Source organism: Rhodamnia argentea, chromosome 7 (genome assembly GCF_020921035.1).
Source record: "Rhodamnia argentea isolate NSW1041297 chromosome 7, ASM2092103v1, whole genome shotgun sequence".
Lineage (NCBI taxonomy): Eukaryota > Viridiplantae > Streptophyta > Magnoliopsida > Myrtales > Myrtaceae > Rhodamnia > Rhodamnia argentea.
Window position 1 is genome coordinate 799,293 of NC_063156.1, and position 22,271 is coordinate 821,563.

The window sequence follows — 22,271 nt, forward strand, 5'->3', positions numbered from 1 at the left end:
GACATCATTCTTCAGCAGGGTGTAAAAGAAGATGAACCATCAACCAATGAATAGAGAATGAAAATTGGAGAAACATAAATTACAAAGTGAAATTCCAGATGTCATGCGAAAGATCATAATCAAGGATGGCCGACTGGGATGTTTTGTTGGATCAACAACCCGTTCCAGCCAATCACTTCAGTAGGTTAAGAACTTGAACATGGCTGGACATGAGCCTTTGATGCCTATGAGATATTACAATATAAAGTTTGGACCCGTTTCTTTCCAGTGTGTTGCATTGACTTCTCCTAGAATCCTGTGAGTCCAACAATGACCTCCTCCTCCTTTAACTCTGCCAAGCAAGACTCCAAACGTCTGTGGTAACCGGAGTATCCAAAGAGCAGGGCCGATCCTCTTGGACACATCCCATGCTCTTTTGGTGCCTAACACAAAATCAAGATCGTCATGATTTTATAAGAGCATACACACACAAAGAAAACCACTGACACAGGTAATAAGCTCCATATCAATTTACAGATCAATCGGACCTTGGCAGCGGCGTTTCCAATTGTGGGATGTGAACTCAGCCCAAGGTAGTCATTACTAGATAATAACATTAGCTTCTCGAATATCTGGTCGCTTGCTGCTGCTAAGCTATCATCCAATCCATCTCCCCACATGACATCGTCTCCTGAGCACCGTGGGCCGCCGGGACATGCAATAATGTGGAAACATCAGAACAAGCAATCGAAAAATTACAACAGAAAAGCAGGCAGTCCTTCTGTTACAGTATTAAGGAAGCCGTTTGGAAGTCCAAGGATCACGATAACACCTGACAAAACTTGAATACAGCTCCCCAAAATTACCGAGCAAATTCATGTCATTTATTATCCTGCAAACATAAGAGCGCGAAAATGGATTTCCACATTAACAAAACTGAACCATGACGATGCCATTTTCGGTAGCGTGTCCATAAGCTCATAATATTTTTGCAGAGGCTCCTGTTGCTGTTTCAACCTTTTCATCACTAATTGTTAATGTCCCATTGTTCTTCAATCTGTCGTTTCCAGCCACTCAATCTAACCACCAATTATTAAGGGGAAGGGCCGCCAAAGTAGTGAGTGCTGGTCCAATGTGAGTGGACTCAACAGTTTTCTTTAGCACCATTGACAGATTTGCCTTCAAAAAAGAGAGACAAAGTTAAAAGCACTAGATCATGGTCATGACAGTGAAATGGATAAAGAAATGTCTAGATGAATCACTAGCCAAAGTTGGGATCTGGGCCAACCAAGATGTCCTTTCCACATTCAACCCCTTGTGCTGCCATATAGTCCCAGATGATTTGAGCCCGCTAATATAGCAAGAAGGACAGGCCATTTGGCTATCTCCCTACTGTGTGTTATTGGAGGAAGCCATGGCCATAGGAGAAGCTATAGAAAACGGAGGAACATATAGATACAATGGAAGAATCACTCCGCTAGTTGTCTTTGATTGTGCCGTGGCCGCCACCGGTGGAATTATTTTCGGCTATGACATTGGCATATCAGGTTTGTTCAGCCATTTTGCAGGATATGGTGTGTTTCTTAAATGTTCGGTCACTGTTTAAACGCTTATGAGGTAGAGCTTCTTACGAGTTTAGAGAGTGTCGAACATTTTTTTCTTGTCAGTGCTGATAGAAGAACGTGTCTATGCTTAAGTTGGAGTTACATCGATGGAGCCATTCTTGAAGAGATTCTTCCCCGTTTGACGATTATGAGATAGTGCTTAGCGTCAAACTTTTTTTTTTTTTTTCCGTACAAGTGCTGACAGAAGAACATGTCTTTTCTTAAGGTGGAGTTACATCGATGGAGCCATTTTTGAAGAAATTCTTCCCAGAAGTGTATCATAAGATGAAAGAAGACACAAAGATCCGCAACTACTGCAAATTTAACAGCCAGTTGTTGACCTTATTCACCTCCTCCTTGTACATAGCCGGCCTTGTAACTTCCTTCTTTGCCTCCTCAGTCACTAGATATTTTGGACGCTTGCCTTCCATTCTTGCTGGCGGGGTTGCTTTTCTTGCGGGTTCAGCTCTCGGAGGTGCAGCTTCCAACGTGGCCATGTTGATATTTGGCCGCGTTCCACTTGGGATCGGAGTCGGCTTCGCAAACCAGGTTCTTATGTTGTCGTACTAGGAGTGCAATCATCAAGACTACTCAATTCTGTTTTACTAAGCCAAATGTGATTTTATCTGCTGACCAATTTTTGTCTACCTTCCTTCCATCGTTCTTCTTAAGGTCTTTCCATTCACAGTTGAGTGATCTGTCTTTGAAAGTAGAACTGAAGCATATCATAGATCAATTTTAAGACCAGTTGGACAAGCAAGCTTGTAGTTGTCTTCTATTCTTGGACAGGGCCTTATATTCTTCTATCACTCTCTAACCAGAAACTATGCCAATGGTGTTCTGTTGAAGAAGAAATGCCTTTAACAGTGACATTGTCTTACTTCTTGATTTGCAGTCAGTCCCTCTGTACATCTCTGAAATGGCGCCTCCACGTCATTGAGGATTTTTCAACAACTTCTTCGAAATGTGTCTAGGATCTGGTGTTTTGTTTGCTAATCTCATCAACTACGGCGCCGAGAAAATAGAAGGGGGTTGGGGCTGGAGAATCTCTCTAGCTATGGCTGCAGTTCCTGCATCAATCCTAACACTTGGTGCTTTTCTTCTCCCCGAAACGCCTAACAGCTTAATCCAGAGAAGCTGCAACACAGAAAAGGCCAAATCCATGTTGTGGCGTATCCGAGGCACAGATGATGTTCAAGCAGAGCTAGATGATCTCGTTGGAGAGAGCTCGATCTCGAAAACTGTCCACCATCCATTCAGAAACATCATCCGAAGGAAGTGCAGGCCTCAACTAGTCATGTCCATAGCCATTCCCTTTTTTCAGCAAGTCACAGGAATCAATGTCATTTCGTTCTATGCCCCCATACTATTCAGAACAATCAGATTAGGAGAAAGTGCTTCTCTTTTATCAGCAGTCATGACCGGTGTCGTTAGAGCTGTTTCAATATCGATATGCATGCTTTTAGTGGATAAGCTTGGTCGAAGGAAGCTGTTCATGATCGGGGGTCTCCAAATGCTCACAGCACAAGTAATGGTTGGAGGAATAATGGCAGCTAAGCTCGGAGATCACGGTGAAATAAGCAAGGCCTATGCATATTTGGTAATTGTCTTAGTATGTATATATGTCTCCGGGTTTTGCTTATCATGGGGACCTCTCGGGTGGTTGGTTCCCAGCGAAATATTCCCCTTAGAGATCCGATCGGCAGGGCAGAGTATGACCGTTGCAGTCGGATTTCTCTTCATATACCTAGGGGCGCAGACGTTTTTGTCCTTGCTGTGCCACTTCAAGTCGGGGCTGTTATTCTTCTTCGGCAGTTGGGTGGTGATCATGACTGTGTTCGTGCATCTGCTGTTGCCGGAGACGAAGAACGTGCCGATAGAGCAAATGGACAGGATCTGGGGGGAGCATTGGTTTTGGAAGAAGATTGTGGGCGAAAACGATGTCAAGACCAATAAGATTGAAGCCTGACTCTGCTACTTCACTACAGATGGACATAAGTGGATGATCACAATCACATTTGGACTGCTCTTCGGTCTCTCATTATTTGGAACCAGATAAATTTAGTGTCTTGATGAATGCGAGCACATGTATACTCTGAATATGTTGCGATGGAACCTTCTGTCTCTTCATTACTCCATGACAGAGCGATCAAAGAAAGCTTCAGACATGCGTGATGATGAAGGTAATGCGCATGGAGGACCTGATGAGAGTCAAGAGGTGAGAGAGGAGGTAGAGAAATCTACGTGGATTGAATAGTAAAGTTGATTTCAGTGTCCAACAATCACCTCTTTCTTCTGTAACTCTGCCAAGCAAGACTCCAAATGTCTGCGGTAATCGGAATGTCCACAGATCAGAGCAGATCCTCTTGGAACCATCCCACGCTCTTTTGCTGCCTGACACGAAATCAGGATTCTCCTGAATGTTATAAGAGCCTAGAGACAAAGAAAACCACTGACACAGCTAATAAGCTCCGTAGTTAATTTACAGATCAATCAGACCTTGGCAGCAGCTTTTCCAATTGTGGGATGCGAACTCAACCCAAGGCTGTCATTACTAGAGAATAACATTAGCTTCTCAAATACCCGGTTGCTTGCTGCTCCTAAGTTATCGGCCAATCCATCTCCCCACAAAACATCGTCTCCTGAGCACCGCTGGCCGCCGGGACACGCAGCACTGTGGAAACATCAGGACAAAGGAAGCAAAAAATTGCGCAACAGAAAAGCAGGTAGTCCTTCTCTTACAGTATTAACTATTAAGGAAGCCGTTTGGAAGTCCCAAGGATCAAGATGATCATGTTATTTATTATCCTACAAACGTAAGACCCAGCATGCATCAGACATCCCCCGCATGTGAAATTAAAAAATCATGCATTAGAATCACGTAAAGATCTCACTCTCATTGATGGAAAGGAGGGAGCTCATTCCTTGTAGCACATCCAGAGGAAGCGCTCGACGAGCAAAATTTGATTATGGGAAGTGTCGTGGAGCCAACAGCGGATCGTAGAATCAGCAACATCAATCTCAACAGAAGTTCGATCCCCACGGTTTCATTTCCTCGAACATCATTACCACCATTCCCTGATTCGGACTCGTCTCGCATTGCCACCGAGTTCATGCTGCCGCCCCGACGGGCCAATGGGCCTCAAACACTTGACGTTCTTGAGGGACTCAAGCCTCGCGAGCGCCTCTTTAACCCACCAGCCGTCCCAGCGCCCTGCACGTTCCATGGCCATCGATCTTAGTGCTCACTGCGCTCTTTCCACTGAACTTGCAAAAGTGAAACGCTTCGCATGTTTTAACTGATGCAGTGTGATACTCGGGAGGAATAATAACGATTTTATATCTCTAATTTTTTTTATTTTTCTGTTCTCAGAAATAAATTTGAAACACCGGTTTGATTTTTTCTTTTTTGGTCTATAAACATCAGTTTGGCTAAATAATTTCATTTTAGTTTATTTTCGGGATAAATTAAGTTTGAAACACAAACAAAAATAAGGATTCATCTCATCGGTCGCTCCCTCTTTTGAGTCCCTATTGTTGTCTGCAGGCCGCCATTCGTCGACAACCGTAAAAAGATTTATAATATTATCGAACAAATTTTTGTTCCACGAATTGAAATTTTGTATCATTATCAAACGCGTTTATTTGCTCAGTTTATAAAAATCTATTTATGACAAATTTATTTGCTCTCCAAATTGGCGACCTAGGCCCAGCGATGTCAAGCTGGGGCTTCTTTTTTTTGGGCCGAACACAACTGGGCTTTTACAACATTAGAAAAAAGAGCTCTGTCATTCATAGTAAATAACTACAATCATAAACAGATTTTTCATACCAAACGAGGATGTAAGATGTAAAACATGTGTTTCTTTAATCGATCAAATCTCCTAGACAAAATAGTTGCATATTCAATGCAAAAAGTTTTAAAAAGAAAAATTTCTTTTCAAAGAACGGAAGTATTTGTGCGTCGCTAAAACGGCAATTAGGATCACCGTAGCTAAATAGAACACCGTAACGGAAAAAGGAAAAGAGTTTGTGCCCCTGATTTCGAATCCATTATTCTTGAGGCGGAATAATGATGATCCGAATTCGAGTTCTTCTCCTCTATCACCCTTTGAATAACTACTGGCTTGATGAGCTGCCCCTCACTATTCTCTCGTTGCCTTATGTGAGATGATTTTTGAATCGTCGAAGTTAGAAGAAAGACTTTAGCACTATTTATAGAACTTTCAACTAAGCTCTCTCATCACTGGCCGGGTTGGGCTTAACTAGGCCCACACTAGCCAAACTCATATTTGACTAGTTAAGAATTATTATAACTTATCTTATTAGACCAACCCCATAAACGATAAATTAATCCGTAGAACGGTGAATTGTAAACTCAATTAATACAAGCCAACGTTAGAAAAACTGATATAGTGTCACCATATCTATCATCTAGAGCTCTTCTTTTGTTTTTTTTTGGTGTGTGGAGTAACATGTCAAGCATCATTGATGAGAATTGTCTCATCGTCCCCGCCCGCCTCTATCTTATTGTTTGACTTTGTGCTCTGTTTTCCCTGTCCATTGCCCTTACTTTTCCAGCCGCCCAAAGCTGACTGTCGTGCCTCGAGCCCCCAAGTGACGACAACAGAGTGCCTTGTAGATTTCCCGAGTCGAGTTTTGTGTAATGCAGGAATTCCGGTTCTAAAGAAAGAATCTCTACGGATAAGCCGAGAATGGTGGATCCATTTCTTTGTTTTTCTGCGGGATCACCGAACTCTAGTCAAAGGCATACGACACCGCAAAAAGACAGAGGACACTCTGTTTTCCAGTGTCTATGTCCCGCCAGGGGAACTCACGCACGCAATAAAATCTTACTTTTCCTTCTCCGGTTCAAGTCTAAGTTCAAGGTCAACCCCCACGTGCTTGCTCGGCACAAAATTTACAGTCCAAGATGCTTTCTCGATATTTCAACGCTGGAATACAGAAGCATCACCTTTCTTCTTGATGCTGCTGTTTTTCACTTGTCAAGACTCAGAGAAGTGTGGGTCTGGTTCATCCTGTGAAGCGTGCAGTTGAAGGAAGCCATGGCTGTGGGAGTAGCTGTGTCTAATGAACCTACCGTGCTGTACAATGGCCGAATCACGCTGTTCGTCGCCCTTTCTTGTATGGTGGCCGCCACGGGAGGAATTATCTTCGGATACGACATCGGTATTTCGGGTATGTTTGGTTCGATTTTCTTGCAGTGATACCTGGCTCAGGCTCGGTCTTAGCAGTTTCATCGCGTTTATACGTACAAGTAACTTAATACGACGAATTAGAACAGTACCATGTTACTTAAGCTAATAACAGTACTACAGAACAGACAGGCTTGTAGTGTCCTTTCCAATTATGGATGATCCAGTGATCAAGGCTGATAAAAGACGGAACAAATTCAGGCCACGTTCATATGTGTTGGGGGTGCTTGTTGTGATCTCATGGCAAGACAGTTGCAGGAGGTCAGTGCGAGATTCCATTGAAGAGATTGAGCTGCTAACGCTAGTGATTGTGGAATTAATGCTGAGTTTCCATTTGTTTAGGCTGAGAGTTTGTATGTGAGCTCAACTTTCTAAGGCATGCTTTAGTCTCTTTCCTAACCATGAAAAGGATCCTCCTGCGAGATATCACTAGTAACCTCGCGAAAATTAGCTGAAAGATATGCTACACGGTCATTTCTTTTCAGGTGGAGTCACCTCAATGGAACCATTTCTGAAGAAATTCTTCCACGATGTGTATGATAGCATGAAAGAAGACACCAAGATCAGCAACTACTGTAAATATGACAGCCAACTCTTGACCTCATTCACATCCTCCTTGTACATATCCGGCCTTGTGGCTTCCCTCTTCGCTTCCAGAGTCACAAGAGCTTTTGGACGAAAGCCATCCATTCTTGTTGGCGGGGCTTCCTTCCTTGCGGGCTCGGCCCTCGGAGGCGCGGCTTCTAATGTGTACATGCTGATATTTGGACGCATTCTGCTTGGCGTCGGGGTCGGCTTCGCAAACCAGGTACTAACACACTAGCTGTTTGGGAGACTTATCTTCGACTTGTTTTGGTTACATTTCTGCTCGACATATCACGAGCTTTTGCTAGGTGAATCACTTCCTTGGTATGGTCATGACAATCACGAAGAAGTAATTCAAAACAACAACATTAATTTCTTCAGTAATCTCTGTTGATTTTTCAAGCATTGTCCTAGACAAGCCTTACATACCTCTGATCATTCTTCTTCTAAAGTTTCTGGACTGTCATGTTCAAGAGGAAATATGTTTCGCTACATAATCCATTCGATGACTGTTTGATTTGCAGTCGGTCCCTCTGTATATCTCAGAGATGGCACCTCCAAGACACCGAGGACTGTTCAACAATGGCTTCCAATTCTGTGTAGGAATTGGGGTTCTGTCAGCTAATCTCATCAACTATGGTACAGAGAAAATTGAAGGTGGTTGGGGTTGGAGAATCTCCTTAGCCATGGCTGCAGTTCCAGCTTCAATTCTCACACTCGGTTCGCTTTTCCTCCCCGAAACACCCAACAGCCTAATCCAGAGAAGCGACGATCATGAAAAGGCCGAGACGATGTTACGGCGCATACGGGGAGTTGATGATGTCCAAGCAGAATTGAACGATCTTGTCAAAGCAAGCTCAATCTCAAAAACTGTCGATCACCCATTCCGAAATATAATCCGAAGAGAATATAGACCTCAACTGGTCATGTCCATTGCCATTCCCTTTTTCCAACAAGTGACAGGAATCAATGTTATCTCATTTTATGCGCCGGTTTTGTTCAGAACAATTGGTTTAGGAGAAAGCGCTTCTCTTTTATCAGCAGTTGTGACGGGTCTCGTGGGAACTATTTCGACATTCATATCCATGCTCTTGGTGGATAAGCTCGGTCGAAGAAAGTTGTTCATGATTGGGGGTGTTCAAATGCTTGCCACGCAAGCAATGGTCGGAGGAATCATGGCTGCCAAGCTTGGAGATCACGGAGGAATCGGCAAAGCTTACGGATATTTGGTACTTGTTTTGATATGCATATATGTTTCCGGGTTCGCCTGGTCGTGGGGACCGCTTGGGTGGTTGGTCCCGAGCGAAATATACCCACTAGAGATCCGATCAGCAGGACAGAGCATAACAGTCGCGGTTGGATTTCTCTTTACATTCTTAGTTGCGCAAACATTTTTATCTATGTTGTGCCACTTCAAGTCGGGGATATTCTTCTTTTTCGGCGGGTGGGTGGTGATCATGACAGCTTTCGTGTATCTATTGTTGCCGGAGACGAAGAATGTGCCGATCGAGCAGATGGATAAGATCTGGAGGGAGCATTGGTTTTGGAAGAACGTAGTGGGAAAAATGGATGTTCACACTAACAAAACTGAAGCATGATCTTTCTATTTGCAATAGTGTATCCATAAACTCATAATGAAATTCACAGAGGCTCTTGCTGCTGTTTGAACCATTTTCACTACTAATTGTTTGATATCATCTCATTGGCCTCTGGCACTGAAAGAACAAAAGTCCCATTGGTCTTCACTCTGTCGTTCCTAGCAAGTCAATCTAACCACCAATTATTTAAGGAGAAGGACCACCAAAGTAGTGAATGCTGGTCCTATGCGAGATGGACGGACTCAACTGTTCTCTTTAACAACATTGACAGATTTTGTCTTCAAAAAAGAGAGACAAAGTTAAAGCACTCGATCATGACCGTGAGAGTGACATGGACAAAGAAATGTTTAGATGAATCGCTAGCCAAAGTTGGAATTTGCAGGCTTGTCTTCTGGTATGACTTTAGCAACAGCAGTTTCTTCTACAATTAGATATAATAACACGTAGGGATCTTCTATTATTCTTATAGTATCGAACAAGCTAGTGGCTGATCACAGTTTGGGATATAGGCCCGACGAAAATGTCCTTCCCGTTTTCGACCCCTTGTGCTGCCAGAGAGTCCCGGATGATTTGAGCCCGCTAATATAGCAGGAAGGACCGGTCATTTGGCTATCTTTCGTTTCATATCCGTAACGTGTGTTATCGGAGGAAGCCCGTGGCTGTAGGAGAAGCTATGGAGTACGGAGGAACATGTAGATACAATGGAAGAATCACTCCGACTGTTGTCTTTGCTTGTGCAGTGGCTGCCACCGGTGGCATTAATTTCGGCTATGACATTGGCATATCAGGTTTGTTCAGCCATTTCGCAGGGTAACGTTTGTTTTCATATGTTTTGGTTACTGTTTGACGCTTATGAGATAGAGCTTCTTCCGAGTTTAGAGAGGGTCGAACATTTTTCGTCGGTGCTGACAGAAGAACATATCTTTTCTTAAGGTGGAGTTACATCGATGGAGCTATTTTTGAAGAAATTCTTCCCGGAAGTTTATCATAAGATGGAAGAATGTTGAAGTTGGTGAATATTTCGGGTACCATTATTTTTCATATCGGGCACGCCCACATGAGCTTAGAGAAATTGAAGTATGATCCGACAACATATGACTCACGCGCACGGAATGCGATGATTCGGGGGCAATGCTTCCTAAACGGAGGGTCCCACCGATCGGTCAGCGAGCGGAGATTTTGCTCCCGATGAGCGGGCGGGGATTTGGGGGCAGTGCCACCAAAATAATAATGGGTTTGGATTTGTGTTTAAATTGGCCCGTTTGCTATGGGATCAAAAGGATTACAATATGCTTAGGTTTTGGACCCAGTTTAGGTTATACATATATTGTGCTCGTATGAGAGATTATTATAACGAGTTGTGTTGCTGAAAAAATCAATATCATAGTGAAATCTCTTTGCAGAACGTAACCTTATTCTGAGATGAATCTCGATAAAACTGTTCGTCGTCTATTTTTTTTTTATTATATATGTGATGTTTTGAATCGGTTTGCGATACATCCTTTCAAAGAAAGACTCAGGGATAAGCAACTACGGCAAATTTGACAGCCAACTCTTGACCTTATTCACTTCCTCCTTGTACATAGCTGGCCTTGTAGCTTCCTTCTCTGCCTCCTCGGTCACTAGATATTTTGGACGCCGGCCTTCCATTCTTGCTGGCGGGGCTGCTTTTCTTGCCGGTTCAGCTCTTGGAGGTGCGGCTTCCAACGTGGCCGTGTTTTACTTGGGACCGGAGTCGGCTTCGCGAACCGGGTCCTTATGTTTTCGTACTAGGACTGCAATCATCAAGACTACACGATTGTGCTTTTCTAAGCCACTTGTTGATTTGCAGTCAGTCCCTCTGTACATCTCCGAAATGGCGCCTCCATGTCATCGAGGATTTTTCAACAACGGCTTAGAACTGTGTCTAGGAATCGGTGTTTTATTTGCTAATCTCATCAACTACGGAGCCGAGAAAATAGAAGGGGGTTGGGGCTGGAGAATCTCCCTAGCCATGGCTGCAGTTCCTGCATCAATCCTAACACTCGGCGCATTCCTTCTCCCCGAACGACCAAACAGCTTAATCCAGAGAAGCAGCGACATTGGAAAGGCCAAATCCATGTTGCGGCGAATCCGAGGCACAGATGATGTTCAAGCAGAGCTAGACGATCTCATCAGAGCGAGCTCGATCTCGAAAACTGTCCACCATCCATTCAGAAACATCGTCCAAAGGAAATACAGGCCTCAACTAGTCATGTCCATAGCCATTCCCTTTTTTCAGCAAGTCACAGGAATCAATGTCATTTTGTTCTACGCCCCCGTGCTCTTCAGGACAATCGAATTAGGAGAGAGTGCTTCTCTTTTATCAGCAGTCATGACCGGCGTCGTCGGAGATGTTTCAACATTCATATGCATGCTTCTAGCGGATAAGCTTGGTCGAAGGAAGCTGTTCATGATCGGGGGTGTCCAAATGCTCGCGACGCAAGTAACGGTCGGAGGAATAATGGCAGCTAAGCTCGAAGATCGCGGTGAAATCAGCGTGGCCTATGCATATCTGGTAATTGTCTTAGTATGGTATACGTCGCCGGGTTCTGCTGGTCGTGGGGACCTCTCGGGTGGTTGGTTCCCAGCGAGATATTCCCCTTGGAGATCCGATGGGCAGGGCAGAGCATAACGGTTGCAGTCGGATTTCTCTTCATATACCTAGTGGCGCAGACGTTTCTGTCCATGCTGTGCCACTTCAAGTCGGGGCTGTTATTCTTCTTCGCTGGGTGGGCCGCGATCATGACCGTGTTCGTGCACCTGTTGTTGCTGGAGACAAAGAAGGTGCGGATCGAGCAAATGGACAAGATCTGGAGGGAGCATTGGATTTGGCAGAAGATTGTGGGCGGAAACGATGCCGAGACCCATAAGATCGAAGCCTGACTCTGCCATTTCGTTACAGAGGGACATAAGTCGATGATCGCAATCACATTTATTTCGACCGCTCTTCGTGCTCTCATTGTTTCGAACTAGATAAATTTTAGTGTCCCGATGAATGCAAGCGCTAGTAATACCCCGAAAACGGGCGCGAAGTACCCCTTTTTTTTTCTCTTTATTACTCCGTTACAAAGCGAATCCAAGAAAGGTTCAGACATGAGCGATGATGATGGTGATGAGCATGGAGGATCCGATGAGAGAGTCAGCGAAAGGTGCGTGGGATTGAGTAATCATCGGCGTCTCTTTTGTTTGATGAGTAGCAACGTTGATTTCAGTGTCCGAAAAACAGGAGCTTTGAGTGTCGTGAAGGCAAAGGGGCAAAAGGCAGCATGGTCAAACCAGCTTTCATCCGCACTCAAAAACTAATCCACCATGCCCCAATCTTTCCTTGACTTTTTCTCCACATCCATCAAGAACCAAAGACCCCACATCCCAAAGTTGACAAAGAAGAAGGAGAAGAAAGTCAACAAATTAAACCCACCATCTCAATATCTAGCAAAAGAATACAGAACTACTGTTTTGATCAATGAAATAAACAAAAACCATTCTGTAGACGGATGTTGAATTTCCCCATTGTCATTTTCACCATCTTCCGCAAGAACATGGTTAAGAGATGGACATTATTGACCAAGAGTTCAAAAAGTCCTAAAAAGGGAAGGACGCTTACTATTAACACGGTTCATCACGTTCCACCCTTAAATTCAATAAGTGATTTCATTAGAATTAGCACTTCTCATATCTCTCTCCGTTACATCGCTCAACAAAACATGTGCTCGAATGCTCAAATAATAACAGCTCTTGTCGGTCCAGAGAGCGATACCCTGTGTTTTGCCGGTTCGATGGTCCCAAAACTCAGTTGGAACTTTCTTGTCAATGGCATCTATGCTGTACACGCAGAAGCATACAAGAACACCAGTTTTGTAGGGTTCCCAACTCCTCCACGCACTCTGTTTATTCCAATCTCAAGGTGGGGCTTCTGGCAAAATGCATGCACGGGCGGGAGAGAAGTCCGCATCTGATGACACATGACAGGACCAGCAGCAGATCAAAAGCTCGCTGGAAATTCAAATGCCTTCGAAATTTTTTTGGGAAGGAGAAGCAGACGAAGTTGTATTTCACCTGCTGCTGCAAAATTCATTACTTAATAACGGGATGATGACGTCGTTAGGGGAAAGTTCCCCGAGTAGAAGCATCTACTGGGGTGGTGTGATTACGGTGGGGGATGTACGCAAGGTGGGACTAATTAAATTGCATTTATTTTAAGTCAAAAGAATGGGGGCCGATTGATTAGATTATTTTGGGAGATTAAAATAAGTAATTAATTATGGGTTTTAGCGGACGGGAAAAGTAGTTAACGGCAGTCGCGGTCAGAGAGTCTAACGTGTCCGTTTGATCACTTCAACAGATCACACGCAGTCAAAGAACGGCTCCGATCTTCCCGTTCCCCCCCAATTCCTCCTCCCTTTCCCACTCTCTCTCATCTCAATCCCCAAACTTCCTCGTCCTCCTCCTCTTCTTCTTCTTCTTCGCTTCACTGTTTCACTGAAGAGATGCTAGATCGCCACCGCTGAGCTCCGCTAACTTATCCGCTTTGGTACCCCATCCCACCACTCCTGCCCAATGTCATCTCCGCCTTCGCCGCCTTTGCCGGAGCCGGCGCCGCAGCGCCTGCTTCCGGGCGACAGCCCTCCCCTGCCCTCGCGGGTCTACACCCCACTCGCCGCCTCCGCCGCCGCCTTCTCCTGCCTCCTCCTCCTCGTCGTCCTCTTCCGCAAGCTCACCCGCAAGCGCACCGCCCCCGCTGACGACGCCAAGCCGCCGTACCGGTTCTCCTACGCTGCCCTCCGCCGCGCCACGAGCTCGTTCGCCGCGGCGAACCGCCTCGGCCAGGGTGGCTTCGGCCCCGTCTTCTCCGGCTCCCTCCTGCAGCCGCTGAACAAGCCCATCGCCGTCAAGGTCATGGACTCCGGCTCTCTCCAGGGCGAGCGGGAGTTCCAGAACGAGCTCTTCTTCGCCGGTATTCTCAATTCGCCTTACACCCTCCCTGCGCTAGGGTTTTCGTTCAATAAGAAGCGTCGCAGGATGTTGATAGTCTACGAGTTGATGCCTAACGGTAATCTCCAAGACGCACTGTTACATAGAAAGTGTCCGGAGTTGATGGGGTGGAAGGAGAGATTCTCTGTTGCGGTTGATATAGCGAAAGGTATGGAGTATCTCCACTCTCTAGATCCGCCTGTTATTCATGGTGACATCAAGCCTAGTAATGTGCTTTTGGACCAGTACTTCTCGGCCAAAATCGGGGACTTTGGCCTCGCGAGGTTGAAATCAGAAAATCAGTGTGAAATTACCGTGTTGGAGAGTGATTTAGGGAAGGCTAATGGCGGATCTGAGGCTAATAAGGTCGAGGACGAGAGTAATGGTGCTGGTGTTGCTGTAGAGGATGCTGGATCTGTGCTCGAGGATACTGAGAGTGTGGCGACCACCGCATTCGAGGAATTCAATGCAGGCAGTGTGGATCAGTCGCCTGAGAGTTTTGTTAGGATTCCAATATCAGAGACATCACCCGAGGCGGTGACAGCATCTCCACAAACTATAGGAGGCATGGCAACTACATCACCGGAGGCAAACTTTGATAAGTTGAGTGTTGATAGTGGGAAGAGGACCTATAAGGGGATGATGAAGAGTGTTTCCAGGAAAGATTGGTGGTGGAAGCAGGATAGTGGGGTTGCGCAGACTGGAGTGGTGAAAGATTATGTGATGGAATGGATTGGAACTGAAATCAAGAAGGAGAGGCCAAAGGGTGACTGGTTGGCGGCTGGTTCTTCAAGCAATGGAACTGTTACGAAACCGGATAAGAAGAAGAATAGAAAGCGGTTGGAATGGTGGGTATCCATGGATGAAGAGAAACATGTGAAGAGCACGAAGAAGGAGAAAAGAAGGCCAGCGAGGGAGTGGTGGAAGGAGGAGTATTGTGACGAACTCGCGAGGAAAAAGAAGAAGAAGAAACGGCAAATGGGGGTTAGTGATGATAATTATGCTGAAGAAGATTGGTGGCCTAGGGATGAGGACTTATACGCGGATAGGAAGAAGAAGAGTAAGAGTAGGAGCAGGAGGAGTAGTAGAAGTAGTGTGGACTGGTGGTTGGATGGACTGAGTGGAGAGCTATGGAGAGGTCGACGGAATAGCCATGATTTCTCTGGAGAGATTCTTAAGAGTGGTGGTATTAGTAGTACTCCCAGTATGAGGGGAACTGTTTGTTATATTGCCCCCGAGTACGGCGGTGGCAGCGATCTCTCAGAAAAGTGTGATGTGTACAGTTTTGGAGTGTTGTTGTTGGTTCTTATTGCAGGACGTCGCCCACTTCAGGTATCTGGCTCACCCATGTCTGAATTCCAGCGTGCCAATCTTTTATCTTGGGCTCGTCATCTCGCCCGAAGCAGAAAGCTTCTTGATTTGGTTGATCAGTCTATTCAGTCTTTGGACCGCGAACAAGCGCTTTTGTGCATCACAGTTGCTTTACAATGTTTGCAAAAGTCACCTATACGCAGGCCTTCCATGAAGGAGGTGGTGGCAATGCTTACAGGGGTCTCTGAACCACCGCAATTACCATCAGAGTTGTCTCCTTCGCCTCCCTCCCGGTTTCCTTTTAAGTCACAAAGGAAAGTCCGGTGAGTTTGCAACATCTGAACTATTGACGCACTTACTTCATCTTTGTGGATGGTCTGTGTAAAGAAATCCGTAGTTGTGTTTTTCATATTTTTATTTAATGGATTTGGGTTTTTCTTCACATGCTTCTCTATCTGTTCTGATATAATTCGCAAATTTAGAATGTTCCTTATAATTATGATAGTTTGGGAGCTACTGAGAATCAATACATGGGCGGCCCCCCCTCTTCATCTTTCCTTTGCACAACGTTTTTGGAATGCAAAAGTGGGTGGCTTTGGGTTCCTGCAGATGGTCTGTGTTCCATATTCTTGTGATGGGTTCATTAGTAAATTTCACTAGTTTCTCATATTCAAACATTCCGTCTTTCTTCTATTTTCCTTTTCAGCTCCTGAAAAGAAACTAGCTCTGTTTATCTGCTTTCTGCTGGATTGAAAGGACATATAATTTAGTACCATCGTGGTTATGGCGTCCAGACAAAAAAGGGCAGCAAGGAAAGGACATGTTGGAACACTAATTGACTAAATCCAGAGTTGTATAAAGAGTTGCAATCAATGGGATTTCAGGGAAAGGTTGCTGATTTGCATAACTCAGTAACCAGGCAATGTCTGTTCATTGCAATAATATCATATGAATCCATATTTTGGGTGACATGAAATCTGTTCAGCAGCATAGTTTTGAGTTATGTTCATAGTCTGCATAAAAACTTTCACAAGAGGACACTACTTTCCTTTCCTTTCAAGTTATTAATTTTCAAGTTAAGGAGAGTATTTGGTGCAGGACTTCAGCTTAAGATGTCTTAGGGCATGTCTGGATAAGCTTCAATGTTTGAATGATATGATAAAATCCAGTTTCCCTTGATGGACCGATGATTTATATCTCTCTCAAGCAGTAGATTAAGTTGAAATGATACAGGCAGCTGGGCACAATCTCGATCCGGCTGTCACCTTTTGCTTCAGTTTGGATGGATGAATTTTGGGTTGTTTCCCCAATCCAGCATGGGCAATTGATACTGCTTGAGAATGGGAGTTCATGATTAGTCCTAGCATAAGCTGACCAGAATTGTAGAGAGATTTTGGCAAGTTGTCAATCATGGTCTTAGCATGCTGATAGCCATTGAGATTCTACGTGATGACACCTGTAAGTGGAAAATAGTTTGCATAATTTCTTGTTTCTTTGCTCTGTACTCTCTTGTAGATGATTGTAGGGAATGTGAGATGGGGACATGCTATATTGTTGTTTTTTGAGTCGGAAATACTGTTCTTGCACCCCATTTACCTTCTGTACATTGCTTTGTTGCTGCAGCATGGCTTACAAATGCTAATTTTGTTAGGTTCGCAATCTGGATTATAATTGTAATTTTTTTTTTTCAAAAGCTTGCAGCCTTCAGTGGTATTGGAGAGGGGATCCATATTTTAAGTTAATGGCTTTGCCGGAAGTTGCCTTGTCACCTTTCTTTTGTACATATTTGGAAGGTCTTTGCCTCTTGGGTTTGATTGATACACGAGATTCATAGGTCTTCAACCTTAGGCGACTCGTTACTCGTTAGAATAACAAAGTCACCGCCCTCATGCATGGCATTTTTTTGCACACCAGTTTGGCCTCAGACCATATGCATAGCAATTTACGAATTCTTTCAAGCTGCTTTGTTGGTTCATGGCAAATTCAAGCACAGGTTGAAGCATGAGCAATCCAGTTGCAGGTAATCGGAAAACAATGAACTAATTCTAAACTCCAAAGGGGAGCCAAGTGGGTGAGTATTTGGATGGAGCTCACAAACCAATTTTTGCAACGCATGTTTGATGGGCCCCATGTAGAGTGGCTAACTTGATTGGCAACAAGTTAGGGTGAAATGGGTTAATTTCAAAACAAAACCTAGTGAAATGGGTTACGTTGGGATTGCTTAAATGGCCCATATTTCAACTCATTTGCCATTCTAACAAGACAGGTGTGGGGACTTAGCTCGAAGGAAACTCAAAAAAACTCAAACTGAGATCGTGGCTCTTCTCTCTTCTCGTGTTCTCACTGATCTCTCATCCGTAGACAGCTTGATTTTTCACGTTTGAAATCACTTATGTGCCCTTTTTTATTGAACCGTCACTGCTTTCGACGCTAGTGATCGAAGCGATTCATGCTCTTTTTTATTGTCACTGCTCTCAACGCTTGGGCATCAAAAAGTTTCTAAGTTACTTTCTCCTTATTGGTTGTGCTAGAACCCTAGATCAATGGCTCATAAAACTATAAAAGGAAGTTAGAAAAACTGGAAGACTTACTTTCTAAATGTATTGCTAGTGATCTGGTAGTTTGTGGAGGTTAAGGAAATGCAGTGTGAAGTACAATTGGGAAGGAGCCATACATGCAATTTTTCAGTCATCTGGTGGTTCCGGGAGCATATGGGCTTTGTGCATTGTGTGTTGTTAAGTGGAAATTTCTAAGAATTGGAGCCCGATTGAGTTTGGTATGAATTAGGTCCAAATCGTGTCGGGTATAGTTCGCTAAAATTGTTTTCCATGAAAATGGATCAATATGTGCAAAACGGATCAAAGCGGGTCAGACCCATTTTCAACCCACGTAAACCTGACCCAACATAACCTTTTGATAGGACTAAGTATATATATTCTCCTTATTATAAGGCTGAACACGTCTTAAGACCACATTTACAAGCCTTTCAAGAAATAATTATTCGCAAATATCACAATCTTTGATTCATTAGAAAGCTTAGAGGTGAACTTATTCGGATATACCGACAAGCTCGCCCACAAAGCCACCAAACTCTTCGCTAATATTCCAGTCTCCAAATTAAAATTTCTCTAAACTTTAGGTCAGCACAAGAGTTTGGTGGCTGTACTTGATATGATAGTTAATCAGATGCAAGCATCCTCAAATACTATAAGGACTTGAAATGATTGTGCAAGATTTCGGCCTGTTGCTTCCACACCACAACCTTCTAATTTTTTTTAAGTATGAGATCTATTTTGATATTAACGAAGGATCAGAATCTGCAGAATCAGTTTGTGGGCTGTGAAGAATTTAGGGATTACTAAATGCGTAGGGGCTAAACTTGGTTTCCCAACTAAATCATCGGAAAATACTATTTAATCATAATTCGGCAACTTTTTTCTACACAACGAGGATATTATCTACATATTATAGTTGGAATCAAGTAATCAATTGCCTTGTGTTTTGCATGGACACATGTATGTCTCTCCGCTGCGAACATACCCTAGCAACTATGAATGTGAACAACGTATATTATCTCGGAAACGTGCCAAAAAAGTCATAAATCTATTGCATTGATACCAATTCAATTATAAATCTTTTAATTGGGTCAATTGATGCTTGAACTTGTTCACATTGGTACCAATTCAGTCTGTCAGACTAATTTACGCTGAAAATTGCTCACATGGACGCTGGACATTCTATGTGACACGGCTGAAATTGACGTTGATATCCACCATCCATAGACCATGGCCGGTGAGGGCTAGCCTCGCTTGGGCAAGGGCGAGCACTCGCGACCCCCCCCCTCCCCTCCTCCAAACAAACACTTGGGTGCTCGCCCTCACGGGCCATGGCTGGCTACCAACCAATAGAAAAAGGAGATGGGAAAGAAATATATATATAAAACATATGTCTACGTCAATACTGGCTATGCCACACGGGGTTGCTGGATTCACGTTAGAGATTTCTGGCCTAAATTAGCCGGATAGATTGAATTGGTACAAATATGAAAATGTTTATGATTAAATTGGCTCAATTCAAATATTTATGATTGAATTGGTATCAATATAATAGGTTTAAATTTTTTTCTTATAGTTTCCTACATTTTCTGCATCCATTTCTTGTGACCGGGCGGTCCCGAGGTTTGGCAACTGGGACATGACAAAAGATATGTCACGGATTTGCTACTTATTGTAACAAAATTCAATATGGCGATAATATAAATGTCGTGAACAATATACAAATTGATAACGTAGTAAAATTGAAATTAGAACAGTACTATCACGTAACCGGAAACAAATGGAATTGCAATAATAATATTGAAAAGAAACGGTGTCGATACAAATGATACCGAGGCCTGTGTTTGACACGGTTTTCTTAAAACAGATTCGTCCCCTCTATTACGTGCTCGAGGTTTCGTGAACGTCCGTCTCCCAGGATACAACGGTTGGTAGCGAAGAAGCAAGCACGCACCTCAAGGCTGTCGGCGAACCCGAACAAAGCGGAACCGAACACTATCGAAAACAATGCAAAATGCTGAGAGTAGAAAGAGAGAGGATTTTCGGACGAGCCAAAATTTTGGATGGGAAGCCACCTACTTCTAGGGTCGGCGGGGGACGTTTGAGAAATTGAACTATAACGGCCAATTAAATCTGCCGTTATTATGTAACGACAGAATCAATTCAGCAACCGTTTCAACATTAACTTGCTAATGAATTATAACGGCTGATTGAATCCGCCGTTATAATATTGATTTCGTAACGGCAATGCCATTAATCTGCCGTTATAATATTGATTTCGGCAACCGTTACAAAAAAAAAAATTGTAACAATTTTGAGTTGGAAAAATAAACCGAAAGGCAAAATTGGGCCTTTCGTGAGGCCCACCTCTCGGTCTTGCATTCGTGCGCTCGCGCCCAAGTTTCAGCTCGTTGGGCCCGGGATTTGCACCCCCCCTGCGCCCGTGCGCGAGGCATAATATTTGTGTTGTGACAGTTACCACTCAAAAGGAGTGTAACTATCTATAAAACACTCTAAAGCCTTCTTTCTTTTCAATGTGGGACTAGTGTTTTTCCACTTCCCACTTCCAACTCAAGGATGTTCTTTGAGCATCAATTTCTCATTCATCCATCCTTCAATTTGTCCCATATTTCCAACACTTTATTCTGTGCAATAATGGAAAAATTAAAAGCAATACTTTCATGGTATGCATAGCCGGGACCACCCGGCTCAAATGAATCAATATATCGACCATGGTGGTCATCTATGCTTCTTTACCAAATCAGCTAAGAAACGCAAGAACTTGTCGGCAATTTCACTCGTCGAAACTCAATAAGCGGACTGAAGAAACATGGCAATCGAGGGAGATGAGAGCGATAACGATGTCGAATACGTCTATCAATTAAGCCCTTTTTTGTGCGTTGCGTTTTTGACTTGGAAAGCGATCGGGATAATCCGTTACGATGAATTTTTTGTTTTTCTTCGACAGTTATCATGATTTTACTTTCACTTTTTGGAGAATAATCTCTCATCTACGGGATCACAGCAGCATCAAATGCCTCCGCGCCCGCCGACCATGTCGAGCTTTCCATTCGCGATTGTAAAATCTCTCGTTTCTCTATGATGAGGGAAGACTTTTCTCTCCATCCTTTTGAACTCTTTCACTATTGAGTATGGACGCGTACAATTTGGACCTCCTTTTTGAACTTTCTGTCATGAATTCCTGATAAAGGTCGTGTGAATACATCCCTTTCACATTTGCTGCAATCGCTACTTTCACCAAGAGGAAGAGATGCTTGGGATAAACTGTAAATGGGGCTTCATTTCTCCCAAAATTCGTCACGTGAAACTCATTTTCCAGATGACGATGCATGCGCGTCGGTGAACGACGTTCTCACGAAGCCGTCACATGCATGGTATTAGATTTGAGCTGCTCGAAAAAAAATTGAAGTCAAAATCTCTCGCTATGTGAGATTTTACGAGACCATTACCAACTATTCTAAAAGTTTAAATTGTTAGATGAATGTGTGGTTTAATATGTAAAGAGGTAAGTGCACTGGAAGTCCTAAAATTAGTCATGAAAGTGCAATTGAGTCTTACAACTTATAAAAAGTGTAATCGAACCCTAAAACTTGTCAAATTGGGCGAGGCCATGGCAGCCATGGGCGAGGCCCTCTCGCCTAGATCGAGGTAGCCTTACCAGCCGCAGGTGAAGCCCGGTGAGGTGGCCTCGTTCACAGCTACGCGTTCTCAAGGGTTTTGTGATGAGTCGGGTGGGTTTCGTCATGGGTTGCGATGGGTCGTGAGGTGCGGCCATGGGCGAAGTCTCCTCACCCAGATCTGCTTGAGGCTAGCCTCGCTTGCGATTCACTAGCCGCGGGCAAGGTAGCCTCACTAGCAATCTTGCACGCCTCGCCTACACCCGAGCCCTTGCTCGCTAGTCTGCGAGCTCCGACGACCTTCGCTGGCCACAAAGGAGGAAGAGCGAAAAAAATAAAGAAAGAAAAATTCAAAAATTCAAAAGTTTTTTAAATAATTAAAATGTTATTAAAACTTACCACGTTAACACCAATCGGCAATATAGACTAAATTGACACAATTACAAAAGGTTTAGGACTGAATCGGCAAAAAAAAAAAAAAGTTTAGAATTGAATTGGATTTATGACTTTTTTGGTAATTTTCTCTCTCAAGAGCTTATGAGGTATTTTCTTTTTTCTTCACCTGTTCCTTCAGTGTCGCTGATTAAATTTTGCCAGTTCAACGCGGTTGTCCATAGTCTTGTGCCAATTAAGAAAATTAACAGCAAACATTTGCTATTCATATGCATACTTACATGAATTTTAAGGGAATAACTGAAACGATAGTTCTATATTGAGTAATTTCTTCCTACAAAGATCTGACCATAATTTCAGTTTGTAGAAAAGTTATTATGAATAGATTAAAGTTTTCTTT

The 22,271-nt window shown here is 43.7% G+C and overlaps 2 protein-coding genes, 1 long non-coding RNA gene and 2 pseudogenes across 5 annotated transcripts; 4 read left to right on the forward strand and 1 right to left on the reverse strand.

Annotated features, from left to right (window-relative positions):
- The first annotated feature begins 1,255 nt into the window (after positions 1–1,255).
- Positions 1,256–3,552, forward strand: LOC115745786 (annotated as a pseudogene).
- Positions 3,512–4,633, reverse strand: LOC125316097. Its single transcript, XR_007199418.1, has 2 exons — positions 4,083–4,633; positions 3,512–3,977 (listed from the first exon to the last, which is right to left on the reverse strand). It is a non-coding gene; the product is annotated as an uncharacterized LOC125316097 (long non-coding RNA).
- Positions 4,634–6,258: 1,625 nt separating this feature from the next.
- LOC115745779 (hexose carrier protein HEX6-like) lies at positions 6,259–9,049 on the forward strand. The gene is given in 5 exon segments (XM_030681375.2): positions 6,259–6,580; positions 6,582–6,636; positions 6,639–6,782; positions 7,285–7,607; positions 7,909–9,049. Coding segments are annotated over 5 exon segments (1,878 nt in total). The 5' UTR covers positions 6,259–6,298; the 3' UTR covers positions 8,983–9,049.
- Positions 9,050–9,444: 395 nt separating this feature from the next.
- Positions 9,445–12,005, forward strand: LOC115745792 (annotated as a pseudogene).
- A 1,423-nt stretch (positions 12,006–13,428) lies between these two features.
- LOC115745772 (receptor-like serine/threonine-protein kinase At4g25390) lies at positions 13,429–16,974 on the forward strand. 3 transcript variants are annotated; one of them, XM_048283245.1, is made up of 2 exons: positions 13,429–15,608; positions 16,519–16,974. In XM_048283245.1, the coding sequence occupies exons 1-2, from the start codon at positions 13,561–13,563 to the stop codon at positions 16,637–16,639; spliced, it is 2,169 nt and encodes a 722-aa protein (XP_048139202.1). In that variant the 5' UTR covers positions 13,429–13,560; the 3' UTR covers positions 16,640–16,974. The 3 variants fall into 3 exon arrangements, with proteins under 3 accessions (XP_048139202.1, XP_030537219.1, XP_048139203.1); XM_030681359.2 differs by lacking the exon at positions 16,519–16,974 and adding an exon at positions 15,791–15,954; XM_048283246.1 differs by having other exon boundaries at positions 13,430–15,608; positions 16,563–16,974.
- Positions 16,975–22,271: the final 5,297 nt, after the last annotated feature.